Raw genomic sequence first — 16,519 nt, 5'->3', positions numbered from 1 at the left:
ATGAGTCATTATGTAAGACTCTTGTCCTCCTACTCGGTCATAATGAACTTGAGGTTGGGGCTGCATGGTTTACTAGCTCCATCCTAGATAGAAGGCAGCTCTGAATAAAGTGTGCCTCTCCCATCCAAGGTCAGCAGCACCTTCAGAGGCAGCCCTGGGCCCTTGGTAAATACATGTGCCAGTGAATTGGTTGAAAGCCAGGTTAGAGGCTATTGTAAAGTAGAGACTTTAGCTCAACAGTTTGAGACCTGTCGTAAGAACCATCTCTCTACCAGTTGGTAGTCCCCGAAAGTGAAATGAAGAATGTTCCAACAGGCTGCAAGGGGACCACGTGCTCGACATGTGGAGGAACTAAGTCACCTCAAAGGTGCCAACTCCTACTTTGTTTAATCATCAGAAGGCTGTGTTTTAGTAAATTCATTTGCCATGAAAATTTGAGGTCCTATTAGGGTTTCAAGTAATGTATTATAATTCCTGTGATAAATATGACATAAAAGTATTTCTGAAAGTGGTTTCTAAATTGACAGCAAATGTAAAGTCGAATTGATCCGTGGGTATTTCTAAGGTTATATAAAGAGGCTGACAGTGATTGATGGTGATTTAACAGTCAGTATTGTAGTTAGTAGTACAGCCATTGGAGTTAAGACTGGGGTTCTAATCCTGGCTCCAGCACCTTGGTTTGTGTCTATTTGACTTTGGGCAAGTGACTAAACTTTGTTTTCTGTAAAATGAGGATAACAGTATTGATCATGGGGCAGCTATGAGGATTAAAGGTGATAATGTCTGTGAAAGCACACACAGTGTCAGGGTATAGTAAGCAATCAGTGTTAATTGTTAGGATTACTTTTTAATGGTATTGAAGGTAAGCTTAATTTCAATATATATCTTTGAATTTGTACAAGGGGCAATCTCATGTCTCCTTGAAATGTGGCTGCCAAGTTTAACATCAACTGCTTGCTAAATGGCCTGCTTCCTAGCACCAGCCTTCTGGCCCCAACGATTCAATATCTGCTGGGCTTTTCATATTCACCTGCTGATGCCGTCCTCATAGGCCCAGGTTGTGATCTTACATGTGACCTTACCTCTGGGGATGCCAGGCTTGATAGGAATAGTTTAAACCAAGCCTGTTCAAGGCCCATGGGGTGGTATTTTAAGGATAGTAGTGTAACCTATTTAACCTTTTTCAGCCTCTTAAATAATTTAGAAATACACATACCTGTTCCATCTGTGTAGGTATATGATTTTTGAATAAGTGATTCACTATCTCTCTAAAGTATATGAAAAATAACAAAGATCATTCAACTGATTATATTGCCTACAAACTAATTTGCAGGAGACGTTGCAGTAAAGATCCTAAAGGTTGTCGACCCCACACCAGAACAGTTCCAGGCCTTCAGGAACGAGGTGGCTGTCCTACGGTGAGTAGAAAGCTGGCCTGTCCAGCCATCCTGTAGTGGTAGGGGCAGGGCCTGGGTGGTGGCACACAAACCTACAAAGTAAGTTGGATATTTGGTACAGACCTGTCTCTGAGGGCCTCTGGCTGGGAATGGTGGTTAGTGAGTGTTCACTGTGGAGTCTTGTGGTTGAAGTTCCTCCCTTACAAGTGAAAAGGAGTGGAAGGTTTCCTTCCAGCTTATGTGGTTGTCAAACCTTTACAAGAGCCCCTTTTGGTGAGCATACCCGCTTCCACCGCTTTAGGTCTCTGGCTACACTCAATAGCCTAGGTTCTGTCTCTGGGTTTTGGTTTGCGGTAGGGAGAAATAGGTTCTATTTTCACATTTATTTCCAAGAGCTCTTTTTATAGCTAAGTTGCCTTATTCTGGACTTCAAACCTTCAGCTTTCAAGTCTTCGAGTCACTATTTAGACTTTTAGCGATAAGTTGAATAATGATGAATTCCACAGATTAGGGGTCCTGGTGACCCCTGTGCAGAGAATCATGAGTGTATGCTAACAGAGAGAATATTCTGTCTTTAAACAAGGCCAGCACTGAGGTGAATCATGGTGGGCTCCTTTGTCAAGTCACACCACCAACTGGATTATCTATAGTCTTATGTGTTTGCTTTGCTAGCCACCCAAATTGTAAGCACGAGTGGTGTCAAGAACATACAGGATTTGCTCTCAGTAGGAAAACGGTACATTTCCCTATTCTGAAGCAAGGGAAGGTTCAGGGCCTTTTCTCTCCTCACTCCCTCCAGCAAAACACGGCACGTGAACATCCTGCTCTTCATGGGGTACATGACGAAGGACAACCTGGCGATTGTGACCCAGTGGTGTGAGGGCAGCAGCCTCTACAAACACCTGCATGTTCAAGAGACCAAGTTCCAGATGTTCCAGTTGATTGACATTGCCCGGCAGACGGCTCAGGGAATGGAGTGAGTAGATGGCCTGATGACTATGAAGTCTGGAGTCCAAGCATTTCAACATGTCCTTAAATCGGAACCAGGATTAGGAAAAGCCAAGTCTATTAAATGATTTCGGTGGTATTTTTGCACAAATTCATGTTCCTTGCACAAGCCGAGGCTGTTCCCTTGGGGCTCAGGTTTCACTTCCAGCCACTATCCTCAAAATTCAGCTGGACACACAACCTTACAGCCATGGTAGTGCCCTCTGTGGGCTTCAGATGTCTGAAGCGTGGCCCATCAACAGATGTTCTTGTTCCACATGTCATTTTTAGATAATTTATTTTTCTTTTGGAAGATTCTTAAAGGTCATCTTTAGTACTTCCATTAAATACTACCCTTTTGGGTCTCTGTGCCTGACACATTACTTTGTCTCGAAGTGGGGGTGGAGGGTGTGCGTGCGTGCGTGTGTGTGTGTGTGTCTTTCTCTGTGTGTTCCATTCTTGGCTAGACCAAAGTAGTGCTTCTGAAACTTTTCTCTGAACTGCCCCTTATACGGGGGGAGTGGGATACTCCTCATACCCCTAGATGTCTGGGAGCTCAAGCCAAAGCTGTGCTTTTAAGTGTTATATAAAATCTCATGTTCTGCCTTACATTAAAAAAAAATAATAACTAGTTACAATTACTTTTTGTAAAAACATTTAGATATAATTGACATAAAATTCATCAATTTAAAAAGTGTACGATTCAGTGTTTTTTTAGTATATTCAGAATGTGCAACCATCACTACTTTTGAACATTTTCAAGATAGAAGATGAGGTCTTTTGTGTCTGGCTTCTTTCATTTAGTATTATGTTTTTGTTCATCCATGCTGTAGGAGCTATCAGTACTTTATTCCTTTCTATGGCTGAACGATATTCTGTTACATGGATATATGCTGCATTTTACTTATTTGTTCATCAGTTGATGAACATTTGGGTTAGAAGATTAACTTTTTGAGTAAAATTGATGCTTAAAGAAGAGTTGCCCTATTTGTGCTGTAGCCTCACCTTCAGGTAAGGCACGATGTGGTCCCACATGAAGCAGCACAGGGCCAGTTCCTGAATGTAACTCCACCAGGAGCCAGGCCTTCAGGTGGTTTATTACTTTGTAGTTTGAAGATGCTTTCTACCCATGCCCCTCAGACTGTTTTTAATAGAGCTATTTTTCCTTCACAGCTATTTGCATGCAAAGAACATCATCCACAGAGACATGAAATCCAACAGTATCCTTTGGTGGTGGTTTCATTTGGCTGCTCAGTTCTAAGCTTAGGAAAACAGAAGGGAGACTTTTAAAGTTTATCTTACCAAAAAGTGACCTTGGGAAAATTTCCACAGAAGTTGAGATATGTGTTTGGGTTTAGGTTGAAATAGTCCTGGTTTTATTATGCTGTTTATTGTTTAATTTAACTTGGGGGGCGGGGTGGGAACAGGGCTTTTTGCTTTTCATGTATTTTTCTAGTTTGTAGAGAGTATGTATCTGGTCAGAAAATAGCCGTAAGCCAAATGTTGCAAGATTTTCAGAATTACTACTTAAAATTCTCTTTCTTAAATGTACAGCAATAGTTTGCATACTAAAGGGTGTGAAATGTAACAATTTTATGTCTGCCTCCCTCTCCCAACCTTTCTCTTTTAAAGAAGAGTGGCATTACAGCTGAACTTTGCTTCTTGGCCAGTGAGAGGCATGACAGTTGTGTTGGGTTCGATTATGGAACATAGCCTATTTGGGGCACATGTCTGAGGCACTGAATACCTTTTAGTGTTGGGGTTTTTTTGGGACCAACACATCATGCCATGAAAGCAGACACCATAGGTTTTAAGGTGGTGTGAATCACTGAGCATCTGATCACAAGTCAGCCTTAAACTTCCTGACTTTTTTACCCAGAAATGAGGTGAATTTGGTTCTTATTTTGAAGTCACCAAATGGTACCTGTTCTAGTGAGAAATGTCTTAGGACAGCATTCATTGCTCAGTGAGGGATTTACTATTTTGTTATTCACATGTGCTTCGGTTAGTCATGGAGGGCAGGATTCAGGCAGAAACAAATGTAAGCAATCAGTAGGCTGTGCTGGGCTCTGAGGAGTGCCGGAGGGAAGCCTGTGCTCTTAGAAGTCTTGGAGTTTAAGGCACCTTCATTATGTGGGAAGGTCATAAGGTCTGGGAACTGGCACCTAGATGTGTAAATGGGGAGAAAAAGGGACATTTCAAAAGCACTTTAAAAAACTTTGGAAACCCTAGCAAATCCAGTGCAGAGAAGGCTAGGGCAGGTGGGAGGCAGAGAGATGGCTGTGTTTGTTAAGAACTTTGGGAAGTTTTTCAAAATTAACTTGACCATTGTTTTGAAACCAGAGTCCTTAACAAGCATTGAGATATATTTCTCCATGAAGGCCTGACGGTGAAAATTGGGGATTTTGGTTTGGCAACAGTAAAGTCGCGCTGGAGTGGTTCTCAGCAGGTTGAACAACCCACCGGCTCTGTCCTGTGGATGGTGAGGCGAGGCTCCCACTAGCAGGGTGCAGGACGGGGGGGAGGGGGCACCCAGGGGGAGTCTGTGAGCGAACTTAAAGCATTTCCCCACATTTCTCACAGTCCAGGTCACCTGAGTGACGCTTCTAATGACATCAGACAGCCTGGGGTGAATTTTGGGTTTCCTGGAGGAAGCTCGCAGTCTAGAACCATGTTGAAGCATAGCTTGGAGTTAGGTGATGGGAAGTGCTAGATCCCAGAGATAGGATCCTGAGCTCAAAGTAGCAGTCAGCGCCTTAGGGTGTCGGTGCCCTAAGGGAAGAACCATAGAGGGCAGAGAAAGGACAAAGGAAGGGATAACCTGGCTCCTGGATGATGTGCTGAGGCCCAGATGGTGAGGAATGCACTTTGTCCTTGTAGGCCCCAGAGGTGATCCGAATGCAAGATAACAACCCCTTCAGCTTCCAATCAGATGTCTACTCCTATGGCATTGTGCTGTATGAGCTCATGACAGGGGAGCTACCTTATTCCCACATCAACAACCGAGATCAGGTATGTGCACTGCCATTAAAGGGCCTAACCTGCTGTGGAAGCCCCTGGGCCTCCTGCCAGTCTGAGCCTCAGGAGGGTTGGAAGTTGCTTTCACTGTTGTTTACCCACCCATTCCCTCAAATCTTCCCCCTTTTCCTCCCTAGATCATCTTCATGGTGGGCCGAGGATATGCCTCTCCAGACCTTAGTAAGCTATACAAGAACTGCCCCAAAGCAATGAAGAGGCTTGTAGCTGATTGTGTGAAGAAAGTTAAGGAAGAGAGGCCTCTTTTTCCCCAGGTAAGACACCTCAAGGGTGCTGGGACTGATTAAATAAAGGCAGAAGTACTTAATGACTGGGAGGGCAGTGCTGTTTTTTATTTGGGGGTGTGTGGTGTGGTGCGGTTCTTGTTCTCCACAAGTTGTTACAAGTAGGTTTCGAACAGCTTGATCAGAAGCTAATGTGGAAATGCCAAGCTCAATGACTGAGACTATTTTGTGGCTTTCAGATCCTGTCTTCCATTGAGCTGCTCCAACACTCTCTACCGAAAATTAACCGGAGCGCTTCTGAGCCATCCCTGCATCGGGCGGCTCACACCGAGGATATCAATGCCTGCACACTGACCACGTCCCCCAGACTGCCTGTCTTCTAGCTGACTTTGCACCTGTACTCAGGCCACCAGGGGAGGAAGGGAAGTCAGCAGGCACCATCTTTCTGCTCCCTTTCTATGGGAGCACAGAGCTTGTTTTCAGAGAAGCTGCTGCTAAGGACCTTCTAGACTACTCACAGGGCCTTAACTTCATGTTGCCTTCTTTTCTACCCTTTCCGGCCCTGGAGAAGGAAGCCATTCGCAATGCTGGTTTGTCCTGCTCCTTCCTTGCGTTCCCCCATGCTCATGAGCCGTGCCTTCTCCAGATGTACCAGTGGCTGCTGATGGCAATACATGATCTGAGGCCCTAGCTGTTGGCTAAATGAGTATTTTTAGGGCAAGAAAAAGCACTCAGAGGGGAAATGAAGGTAGCAGGAAAACCAGCCCTGATGGGACACGTGGATTTTAAATATCAGCTCCTATGAGGAATGCTTATCACAGGAAAGACTTTTCTTCAGAAATAGTGGTGTGGCGCCAAACAGGTAGTTTTGCACATAACGCACCAAACAGCCCAGGACTGTCGAGACCACGGCCGCCTGAAGGAGTCTGCTTTGGTACTTTGGAACTTGAGTTTGGGGACACTTCCATTTCTTGGAGGTCTCCAGTGCATTGGGATAGTTTTCCAGAAGAGGCACTTGGCCTGCTCTTCCCAGTCTCCACCCTCTCAGGGAGCAGTCTTCCATCACCCTGAATTTTGTCTTCCAGGAGCTGCCCCTATGGGGTGGGGCCACAAGGCCGGCCTTGTCTCTCAACAGCCACATCATGTGTATGCAAGGAAGCCAGAATACAGGTTTTCTTGATGATTTGGGTTTTAATTTTGTTTTTATTGCGCCTGACAAAATACAGTTATCTGGTGGTTCAATTATGTTATTTTAATAAAATAAATTAAATGTAGGCTTAATGACTCTCCCATTTGTTCATCCCTTCTGGAGCAGGACTCAAGAAGCAGGAAATGGGCCCAGAGCCTCCAGTGAGTGAATTTAATTCAGCCTTTGCCTATGCTCGTCACCTTTCACTACAGTTAGCTATAAAAATTATGCAAAAAGCACTCTAAACTCAGGTAAGAATAGACCTTTTTCTACCCACATTTAATGCATTTTACAAAATATTTGATATCTATAGTTGTTTATAAAAATAGGTAATTCAGGCTTAATTAGTTTGTTCTGATTCACAAGATTATGTTCCTTCAATTAAAATCACAACTGATGACAGAGGACGCATGCTAAGTTCTCTTCAGGACCACTACTGGTCAGAAACTTTCTTAGATGCCATAAAGTGTTCACAAAATTTCAAATGGAAGCCAGGCTTCACAGGTTAAGACTAGAGATGGTTTGGGCAGGAGCCACACACAAGCACTTGTGCACCAAGCCTCAGTAAAATTACCCCGGAGCCTGTGCCCACAGGGGAGAGCAGGGTACACATTTCCTCCCATTGTGGCCCCAACAACAACCAGAAATGAGGGGCCATACCTCGGCTTTACTGTCCCACTTCCTGCTACTTCAAGAGCCCCCCTCTACAAGGAAGGAGGTTTACACTTTGCTTACTAAAAATATGGCAACAAGACTCCTGCTCTGATTTGGGACACTGAAGAGTCCTAAATAACGTCTTAATGCTAAGGTATGCAGTGCTCACTTTTTGTTTCTGGAAAAGCCCTGTACAGGTCAAGTTTCGACTACATACTAGTTAAGTACACTAGGAAAAATCACTACAGAGGAATCCTTTTTAGGAGTGAAGAATCCTCTGGTAAGAAATCTGCTTTAGGGGTAACTACAAGTTGACTCTTTCTAAGGAGTTAAAGCTCATAAAGGACAGGAGCCAGGTTTGTTTAAAATCAGTCAGTCAAAACTGGCTGGTTTGCTGACCCCCAAGGACCTTGAGGTGCGACTAACATTAACAGCTAGAAAAGTAGAGATTCGTATACTTGTTAGGTTATTTTATATCCTTCACTATTCTCATGGCTGTAATAATGGAGAATGGATGAGACCAAGGTTAAATACAACCCCACTCAAATCCAAGCAACACACCACCTTGGGCTGCAGTAAAGGAAGCTCTACACACCCTAGCTCAGGGAAGGCTCAGCCGGCAGAGCCCGAGATGCATGGGCAACCATCGACTCTTCAGGGTTCTGATGACTCTACTCCCGACAGGTGCATGAAGAGATCCCCAAGCTCTGTCATGTCGACATCTTCAGTGTTAGGGACATGCCGGCTTTCTCGGTTCTCGATGAAATCCCAGAGCCGCACTGAATTAAAGAACTGTAAAAACAGCCAGCAGACAGGCCTTATTATTATAAATGGCAACATGAAGGCTTGGAAGGTTATTTTTCTTTTGCCTACCCCATTTCTGGCTGCCAAAGCTATTAGAGAAAGGGCCAAGAACAGAATCTGGAAATGCCCACTGGTAAGTGTCCTGTGCAAGACATGGCAAAGTCCTTACCCTTACGGTGCCTTCAGAACTGAGCTGTTTCCGAGGTTTCTCAGGCTCTGCTAGCCGCCCATCTGGGTAAGCATGGCGGTAAAGACATTTGCTTCCAAATGGGCAGGTCCCCTTACCTTGCTCAAAGTATTTGCAAGCTTTTTTTCTGAAAAGCAGAAAGAAAAAAGATGGTGGGCGAATCCAGGGTACAGATGAACCACTGCCTTCCTCCATCCCTGCCTATGATGCCAGAATTAAGTCGACCTCACATTAGAGGTAGGGAGAGTGAGGCACAGAGGTTGGGATGTTGATTTCCAAGCTGGATAATGTTCCCACTGTGACGTGTGGCCTCACAAAGATCATAACCTGTATGAGGACTTTTGAGACTGCAGTGCTCCAAAATGACCACAAGGAACACAGGCTTGATTGCTCCTTTGGGCCAGCTGTCACGGGCTCCAATGTCAATGTTCTGAAGCTGAAGCTGGGCTACTTGCCTCCACCCAGGGACATTTCCCTTCCTCCTGGCTGGCAATGATGTCAAGATGACCACAGCCCTGACTTAGGAATCACAGGGAAAGCTGTGACTTTTAGCAGCTGCCTAAAGTTACAGGTCTCATTCCAATTTTCCTTGGTCCCCACCCTCTAGAGCAGGGGTTCTTAACTATGTGCCATAGACCCCGCCCCAGAACAGCTTTTAAATGCATAAAATCAAACATAGGTCTACAAAATATAGGTTTCAAAAATTAAATTTTTTTTCTCTGACCTATACCCACAGACCTCTATGTTAAGAACCCGTGCTCCTGAGGAAATCACAACCAGAAAATTCCTGTTTCTTCTTGCTCAAATGAAATTTTCAAAAATCCCAAGTTGAAGAAGAGATGCCCAAAAACCCAGAGGGCCACCTGAGAGTGCTGAGGAAGGGACGCTGCAGCAGAAAGAAAGCTAAATCGCTGCAGAGGGTGGGGCTGCTGCCAGGGACAGCTGGGGTGTGGTGTTGGCAGATGACAAGAAAGAGGGACTCCTTGAATCCAGTGTTCCTCAAACAAGGGGATGGCAGGAAATAGTGGTGAAGGTCTCGGAGACAGACCTCAGAGCAGCACAAAGAAAGCTCCCTAACAACTGTCCGCAGAGGGAAGGAGCTGCCTTGCTTGCCTGGGTGCTATTCCCACCAGGTCTGATTCCAGCACAGGTAGCTGGGGAGTGGATTCAAACAGGTGTATGGACCAGGCACCTTCCATGGTTCCCGTGACCCCAAGAGCCTGAGAAGGCTTTCAAATTACTGCTCAAGTAGTGAGTTCTTACCAGAGTCTGCCAGACACTGGCTTTAATAAACTCATCAGGTTCAAAAAATTATTCTCTGGTCCCTTCCCCCAAAATTGTTCTTTTTTTTTCTCCCAGCCTTAACTGGTCACCAAGAACAAAAGCCTTACAGAGCACCCCCGAAATAAACCTGTCCTTTCCGATCCCACACTGCTGAAACTGATAGGGATGCCATCCTCTGCTGCCTGCCTGTCACAGACATTTCTTAATTGGCCTCCCTTCTCAGCAGGTTCCAACCTCTTCACACTGCCACAGAGAGTGTCTCCAAACAGTGGGCCACCTGTTTTGTTCTCTTAGACTTGACTCTAGTCCATCTACCCCTATGGTTGTAAGTCCTGCCACTTCCTTCTATATACCACCTCTTTCAACCCCAGTGACCACTCCCCCTGTTCCCTAAACACAAAATTTGTACCATCCTGCACCCATGTCATTCTATTCACCCACCTACAACCTCCAACACACATGGAGAAGCTAATCATGCTTCATGGCGTTCCCCAACACTCCCACGCAGGTGGATCCAAGTGCTTTCTCTGTTGTGATATCTGGCCTGGGCCTCTCATGCATCTGTTGCCAGGAAACCTGTATCATAATTGTCTTTTTGCAATTTCCCATGAAATTATCTTACTAATCTCTATTCTATAGCCTCCACTGGTGCTTAGCTTGAAGGTGCCTGGCCCGTAGCAGTGCTCAGTAAATGTTTGTGGAATGCATTAAAAAAACAGCCATCAATGGAGACTAGAGCCAGGAAAGACCCAAACAATAATAGTGAGAATTTTTAGACAATGCTAGCAGAGCTCCTTCCTACAGGCTGGATCCCTCTGCCTTGCCACTCCTGCCCTCTGGTGGACACTTGATAACACAAGGGAAAAATAGTAAAACAGGAACATACCAAGCCTTTAGTAAATAATTGATATGCAGCTTAAGGGAACCATTAAAAAAGGTAACATAAAGAGATCTGCTTTTAGTAAGCTTCTACCAGAACCAATCCTCCTGCAAATAACTAGAAACGAATATTCTTTAAAAAATATTCGTTTTTTTAAAGAATATTGGAGGTACTGGAGAATGAACAGCAGCAGGAGGATTGTTCAAGAGATTAGACAACTGGAGGAATGGAATGGCAAGAGGTGAGTTATCTTTTCAGAAAAAATAGCTTTCAGCCTAGAGTGGACCAAAGCCAGGTGTCTATGTAGAGTGGCTAAAATTGCAGTGGAAAAATCCAGGCTTTCTGGCCTGAAGAACCAAAGATAGTTGGAAGAAATCAGCCACTGGAAAGCGAGGCAGCAATCCCACAAAGAAAAGGGCCTGAAGGGGGCACTCCAAATACTGTGCATTAACTCCTTCGAAATCTCTGATCCACCTAACCCCTGACCCACACATCAATGAGGCAGGCTCAAGGCAACTCAGCTAAGGATAAAAGGCAACTCAGCTAAGGATAAGATAACTGAACTGAGATTTGAACTGCTGCCCAAGAGTTTTGAGTCTAAACTATGTATCTGCCCATTAAGACAAAAACATCAACCCTTTCTAGAGGAACCTAACAGAAACCAGAATCTCTAAAAGGTAACATTTACAATGTCTATGCTACAATCCAAAATGACTCAACTTATGAAGAATCAGGAAAATATGACCAGAGACCAACTTCAAGATGACAAGGATTTCAAAGTAGTTACTATAAATGTGTTCAAAATAATGAACAGAGAGGGAAAAAAGAATGAAAAGACATGAACAGAGCCCAAGACCTGTGGAACAAAATATCCAAAAGTTTATCACATGTAATTAAGAGTCCTATGAGAGAGAAAAAAAAAAAGGTAGACCAAAAATTCCCTGAATTTGGTGAATGACATAAACTTACAGATTCAGAGAAAACCAAGCAGTACGATATGAAGAAAACCACTCCTAGGCAAAATATCAAACTACTGAAACCCAAGAGAAAATATTGAAACCACCCCAGAAAAATGACATATTACAATTTGAATTACCACTGCCTTCTAATCAAAAACTACAGTGGGTAATAAGCTCCTAGACACTGGTCTTGGCAATCTTTTTGGATTTGACACTAAAAGCAAAAATAAACAAGTGAGATTACCTCAAACTAAAAGCTTCTGCACAGCAAAGGAAACCATCAACAGGCAATCTACTGAATGGGAGACAATTTTGCAAATTATGTACCTGATAAGGGGTTAATATCCAAAATACATAAAGAATACATACAACTCAACAACAATAATAGCAACAATCCATTTTAAAATGGGCAGAGGAAGTGAACACAGACATTTTCCCAAAGAAGCCATACAAATGTCTAATAGGTTCATGAAAAGGTGCTCAACTTCACTCTCAGGGAAATGCAAATCAAAATCACAATGAGATATCACCTCACACTTGTTAGAAGAGATATCTGCACTCTCATGTTCATCACAGCATTATTCATAATAGCCAAGATATGGAAATAACCAACATGTCTGTCAACAGATAAATGGATACAGACGATGTGGTGTATATGTATATAATGTAATATTCAGCCACGAGAAAGGAAATCCTTTCATTTTGCGACAAGATGGATGGACCCTGTGAACGTTATGCTAAGTGGAATAAGCCAGAGAAAGACAAATACTGTATGGTATCACTCATATGTGGAATCTAAAAAAAAAAGTCAAATTCACAGAAACATAGTAGAAAAGTGGTTGCCAGAGGCTGGGGAAGATGGAAGAAACAGGGAATGGCTGGTAGGCAGCCTGATTATAGTGCAACAACATTTGCAAAGAGCTAAAAGAAACTATTAAACTAGAATTCTACTATTAAACTAGAATTCTATTAATTGAAAGAGGAGGCAAAGATGGAAACAGAACTGATCAGACCAACATATTCAATGAAAATATCCTTTAAGAATGAAAAGCTATTTCTAATAGAAAAAAAAATCATCACCAGCAGCTCAATAAAACATTAAAAGCAGTTCTTGAGGCTGAAGAGAAATTATACCAGTTGGAAGGAATTTTATACCAAACAACAGGCACTGGAAATAGTAAATTTTTTTTCCTCTGAAAACTACACAAGTTTTTAAAGGCAAAAAGTCCTATTACCTAATATGTATATAAAATATTACATCCATACATTATAATAGTAAAGTTTCAGGGTACATAATCTACAAGTATCACTTGCCTTTCTATACACTAACAATGAACTATGAGAGAAATTAAAATAATCCCATTTATAATTGCATCAAAAAGAAACACCTAGAAATAAATTTAGCTCAGGTGAAAGACCTGTAGACTGAAAACTGTAAGACAATGATGAAATAAATCAGAGACACAACTAAATGGAATGATACCATGTTCTCAAAGATTAGAAGAATGTTAAACTGTCCATATTACTATCCAAAGCAATTTACTGATTCAGTGCAATCCCGATCAAAATTCTAATGGCACTTTTCATAGAAATAGAACAATCAACTCTAAAATTTGTATGGAATCACAAAAGACTCCAAATATCCAAAGCAACCTTGAGACACAAGAACAAAGTTGGAGGCATCAAACTTCCTGGTTTCAAGCTGTACTACAAAGCTACATTAAATAGTATAGTAGTAGTAGCATAAAAACAGACACATAGATCAACGGAACAGAACAGAGCTCAGAAATAAACCCACACATATACAATCAATCTATGACAAAAGAGCCAAGAATATACAATGGCGAAAAAAAGTCTCCCCAATAAATGGTGTTGGGAAAACTGGACAGCCACATGCAAAATAAAATCAAACCACTTTCTTACACCATACACAAAAATCAACTCAAAATGGATTAAAAACTTGAACATGAGACCTGAAACCATAAAACAGGGGATAATAAGCTTTTAACTCAGACAAACAAGGCCTGAGGATATAATGTAAAACATGGTGATTACAGTTGATAACACTACTACATAATTGATATTTTCTATCAGAGTAGAACTAAAATGCTCTCATCAAAAAAAGATAAGTGAGGTGATGTGTTAATTAACCAAATGGGGGGAATCTTTTCACAACATATATCTAATCTCTATGATGTACACTTTAAATATCTTAAGTTTTTTTTGGTCAATTATACCCCAATAATGCTGAAATTTTAAAAAATTACATTACCACCCTGTGGGGGTTCTAAAGTATATATACACTGTATCTAGTATAAAAGATGGTAATGAGATAACTGCATATTATGTAAGACAGTAGGAATATGAATTCTGACTGAAAAAAATTAAGAGTATATTGTAGGCCCAAGAAAAACCATTAAAAAAAGATAAACTAAAAAGCTATCAGTTAAAATGGAACTCTAAAAATTATTCAGGATAGCTAGCAGCTGGAAACACCATAGGTATCAAAATGGTAAACAGGTAGTCCCTGCTTTGTACAGTTCTGATATGCATTAATTTCAGTTACCATGTGCTATGGTTTGAATGTTTGTAGCTCGCTAAACTTCATGTTGAAATCCTAATGCCTGACATGATGGGAGTAAAAGGTGGGACCTTTAGAAGGTGATTAAGTCAAGAGTGTGAAGCCCTCAAGAATGAGATTAGTGTTCTTATAAGAGACCCCGGAGAGCTCTGTTGCCCACTTCCATCCACCATGTAAGGTCATAGTGAGAAGGCACCTAGCTACAAAGCAGGAAGTGGGTCCTCATCAGAACCCAATTGTGTTGGCACCTTGATCTTGCTTGGGCTTCCCAGCCTTCAGAACTGTGAAAAATAAATTTCTGTTGTTTATAAGTCTCCCAGTCTGTGGCATTTTGTTATAGCAGCCAGAATGGACTAAGACACCACATACAATGAGTTGAATAGTAGTGGCCTTCAAGATCTGCCAAAATCCTAAGCTCTGATACGAGTGAATGTGACCATTTTCTGGAAAAATCATCTTTGCAGATGTAGTTAAAGATCTCGAGATTACTCTGGATTAATGGGAGGGTCCTAAAACCAATGACACTTGCACTTACAAAAGACAGGAGGAGGAGAAAGAAAGGAGAAGATAAAGGCAGAGAAAGGTGTTATGCTGCCACCTGCGAAGGAATGCCAAAAACTGCCAGCAGCCACTAGAGTCTAGTAGAGAGGCATGGAACAAATTTCCCCAAAGAGCTTCCAGGAGGAGACAACCCTGCCTTGATTTTGGACTTCCAGGCTCCAGAACTGTAGGAGAATTTCTATTCTAAGCCACCTAGTTTGTAGTAATTTGTTACAGCAGTCCTCGGAAACAAATTCACCAGGGTTTAATTAAATAACACTTGCCTTTCAACATGGTTCAAATTTCAATTAACACAATACATTAATACGAATGCTGCTGATAGCTCTTCAGTTCAAATCACTATATAAATAACAAACGTGCAACATGGTCAGTGACCAATCATGTAACTTTCTTCCAAAGTCTGTTGGTAACTGGTCACTATACCTTTGTTACTCAGTTTACAGACAGCAAAATGTATAGATGTGTTGCCTCCTTGTTTCCCAGTGATAAACTCACATGACATTTTACGAAAACGGATAACTGAAAAGAAACTGGCCAACAAAGATAGAAGTGCAGCAAAGAAATGGAAAGTAGTAATGCTGGAAGTGAAATTTGAATTCTCACCTCTTCACTCTCACAGCCACATTATATCCAATGCATCAGCAATTCTTTTAAACAGATTCAGCATCCGATCACTTCTCACCACCTCCATACCTGCTATGCTGGTCCAAGCCACTGTCATATCTTATCTGGATTATTGCAATAGCCTAACTGGTCTCCCTATTTCTACCTTTGCCTCCTCTTTCAATATGTTTTCACTGGATCAGGCAGTGACCCTTTTAGAATATTGATCAGTTCATGTCACTCCTCTGATCAAAACTCCTAGGATAGCTGTTCATCTCATCCAGAAAAAAAGCCTAGCCCATCCAGTGACCTACAAAGCCCCAATTTGCTCCTCGCCCTGCCTCAGTACCTCGTCTCTTGTCTCCAGTATTCTCTCCAATTTGCTCCTCTCATCCAGCCACTCCCTACTGTTCTTTGAACAAGATAGACGTACTTCAGCCTCAGTCTTCGCAGTGACTGTCCCCTCCATCTCGAATGTTCTTATTCATGTCAACTTGGCTTGCTGTCTCACCTCCTGTAGGTCTTTGCTCAAACATCACCTCAGTGAGGCATTCTCTGGTCTCCCACATTAAAACTGCAACCACCTCACGTCCTGTCGCCCATTCCTGGGTACATTTCATTCCTCAGCCCTAATCATCATCTAATATATATTTTCCTTATTTTTTATTCTTATTTTCCTTTGCTAGAATGTGAGCTGCGTGAGGGCTGGGATTTTTGTCTGATTTGTTTCGTGCTGTATCCCTAGCAACTAGAAAAGGCCTAATACATAAATCTTTAATTGATTCTATTGAATAAATGAATGATTACAGATGACAAGTCGACTTCAACACCAGAAACAGGATTTCAAGGGGATATCACTTTGTTTAGAAACTAAACAAGTCCACTATACCATAGCTTTGCTGATCTCTGCATCTCCAAAGCCCAGCATGATGCCTGAGAGAAGGAAGAGACTCTGAGTGGCCACAGACCAAGACCACATTCTTGGGAGAGAAGGGCAGGCTCTGCAGGCAATGACAAAGACGAAACAAGAACCTAGGCAGGCACCAGGATCATGCTTGAACCCAACAAACTTACCCCATTCCCTGTTTGAAAGCTTCAATCAACTCGTTCTTTTTATTCTGATCTTCTACCCAATACACACTTGGAATTACAAACTCTGATATCACTCGGCAT

At 42.3% G+C, this 16,519-nt stretch overlaps 2 protein-coding genes across 3 annotated transcripts in view; one reads left to right on the top strand and one right to left on the bottom strand.

Moving 5' to 3' along the window:
* Positions 1 to 6,919, top strand: part of RAF1 (Raf-1 proto-oncogene, serine/threonine kinase) — a 54,687-nt gene extending 47,768 nt beyond the window's left edge. For both annotated transcript variants that reach the window (XM_006917635.3, XM_025050861.1), the window contains 7 exons: positions 1,334 to 1,418; positions 2,197 to 2,373; positions 3,558 to 3,604; positions 4,748 to 4,866; positions 5,265 to 5,396; positions 5,540 to 5,674; positions 5,884 to 6,919. In XM_006917635.3, the coding sequence (XP_006917697.1) occupies positions 1,334 to 1,418; positions 2,197 to 2,373; positions 3,558 to 3,604; positions 4,748 to 4,866; positions 5,265 to 5,396; positions 5,540 to 5,674; positions 5,884 to 6,027 (839 nt within the window). In that variant the 3' untranslated portion in view covers positions 6,028 to 6,919. The remainder of the gene's footprint in view (positions 1 to 1,333; positions 1,419 to 2,196; positions 2,374 to 3,557; positions 3,605 to 4,747; positions 4,867 to 5,264; positions 5,397 to 5,539; positions 5,675 to 5,883) is intronic.
* Positions 6,816 to 16,519, bottom strand: part of MKRN2 (makorin ring finger protein 2) — a 36,709-nt gene continuing 27,005 nt past the window's right edge. Inside the window, exons 7-9 of the mRNA XM_025050862.1 lie at positions 16,421 to 16,519; positions 8,461 to 8,605; positions 6,816 to 8,279 (exon numbers count right to left, since the gene is read on the bottom strand). The exon at positions 16,421 to 16,519 is cut by the window's right edge and continues 11 nt beyond it. Of these exons, the coding sequence (XP_024906630.1) occupies positions 8,142 to 8,279; positions 8,461 to 8,605; positions 16,421 to 16,519 (382 nt within the window). The 3' untranslated portion in view covers positions 6,816 to 8,141. The remainder of the gene's footprint in view (positions 8,280 to 8,460; positions 8,606 to 16,420) is intronic.

This window comes from Pteropus alecto, unplaced genomic scaffold (genome assembly GCF_000325575.1).
Source record: "Pteropus alecto unplaced genomic scaffold, ASM32557v1 scaffold75, whole genome shotgun sequence".
Taxonomy (NCBI): Eukaryota; Metazoa; Chordata; class Mammalia; order Chiroptera; family Pteropodidae; genus Pteropus; species Pteropus alecto.
The sequence above is the reverse complement of the archived record's forward strand: the minus strand, read 5'-3'. Positions and strand labels throughout refer to the sequence as shown.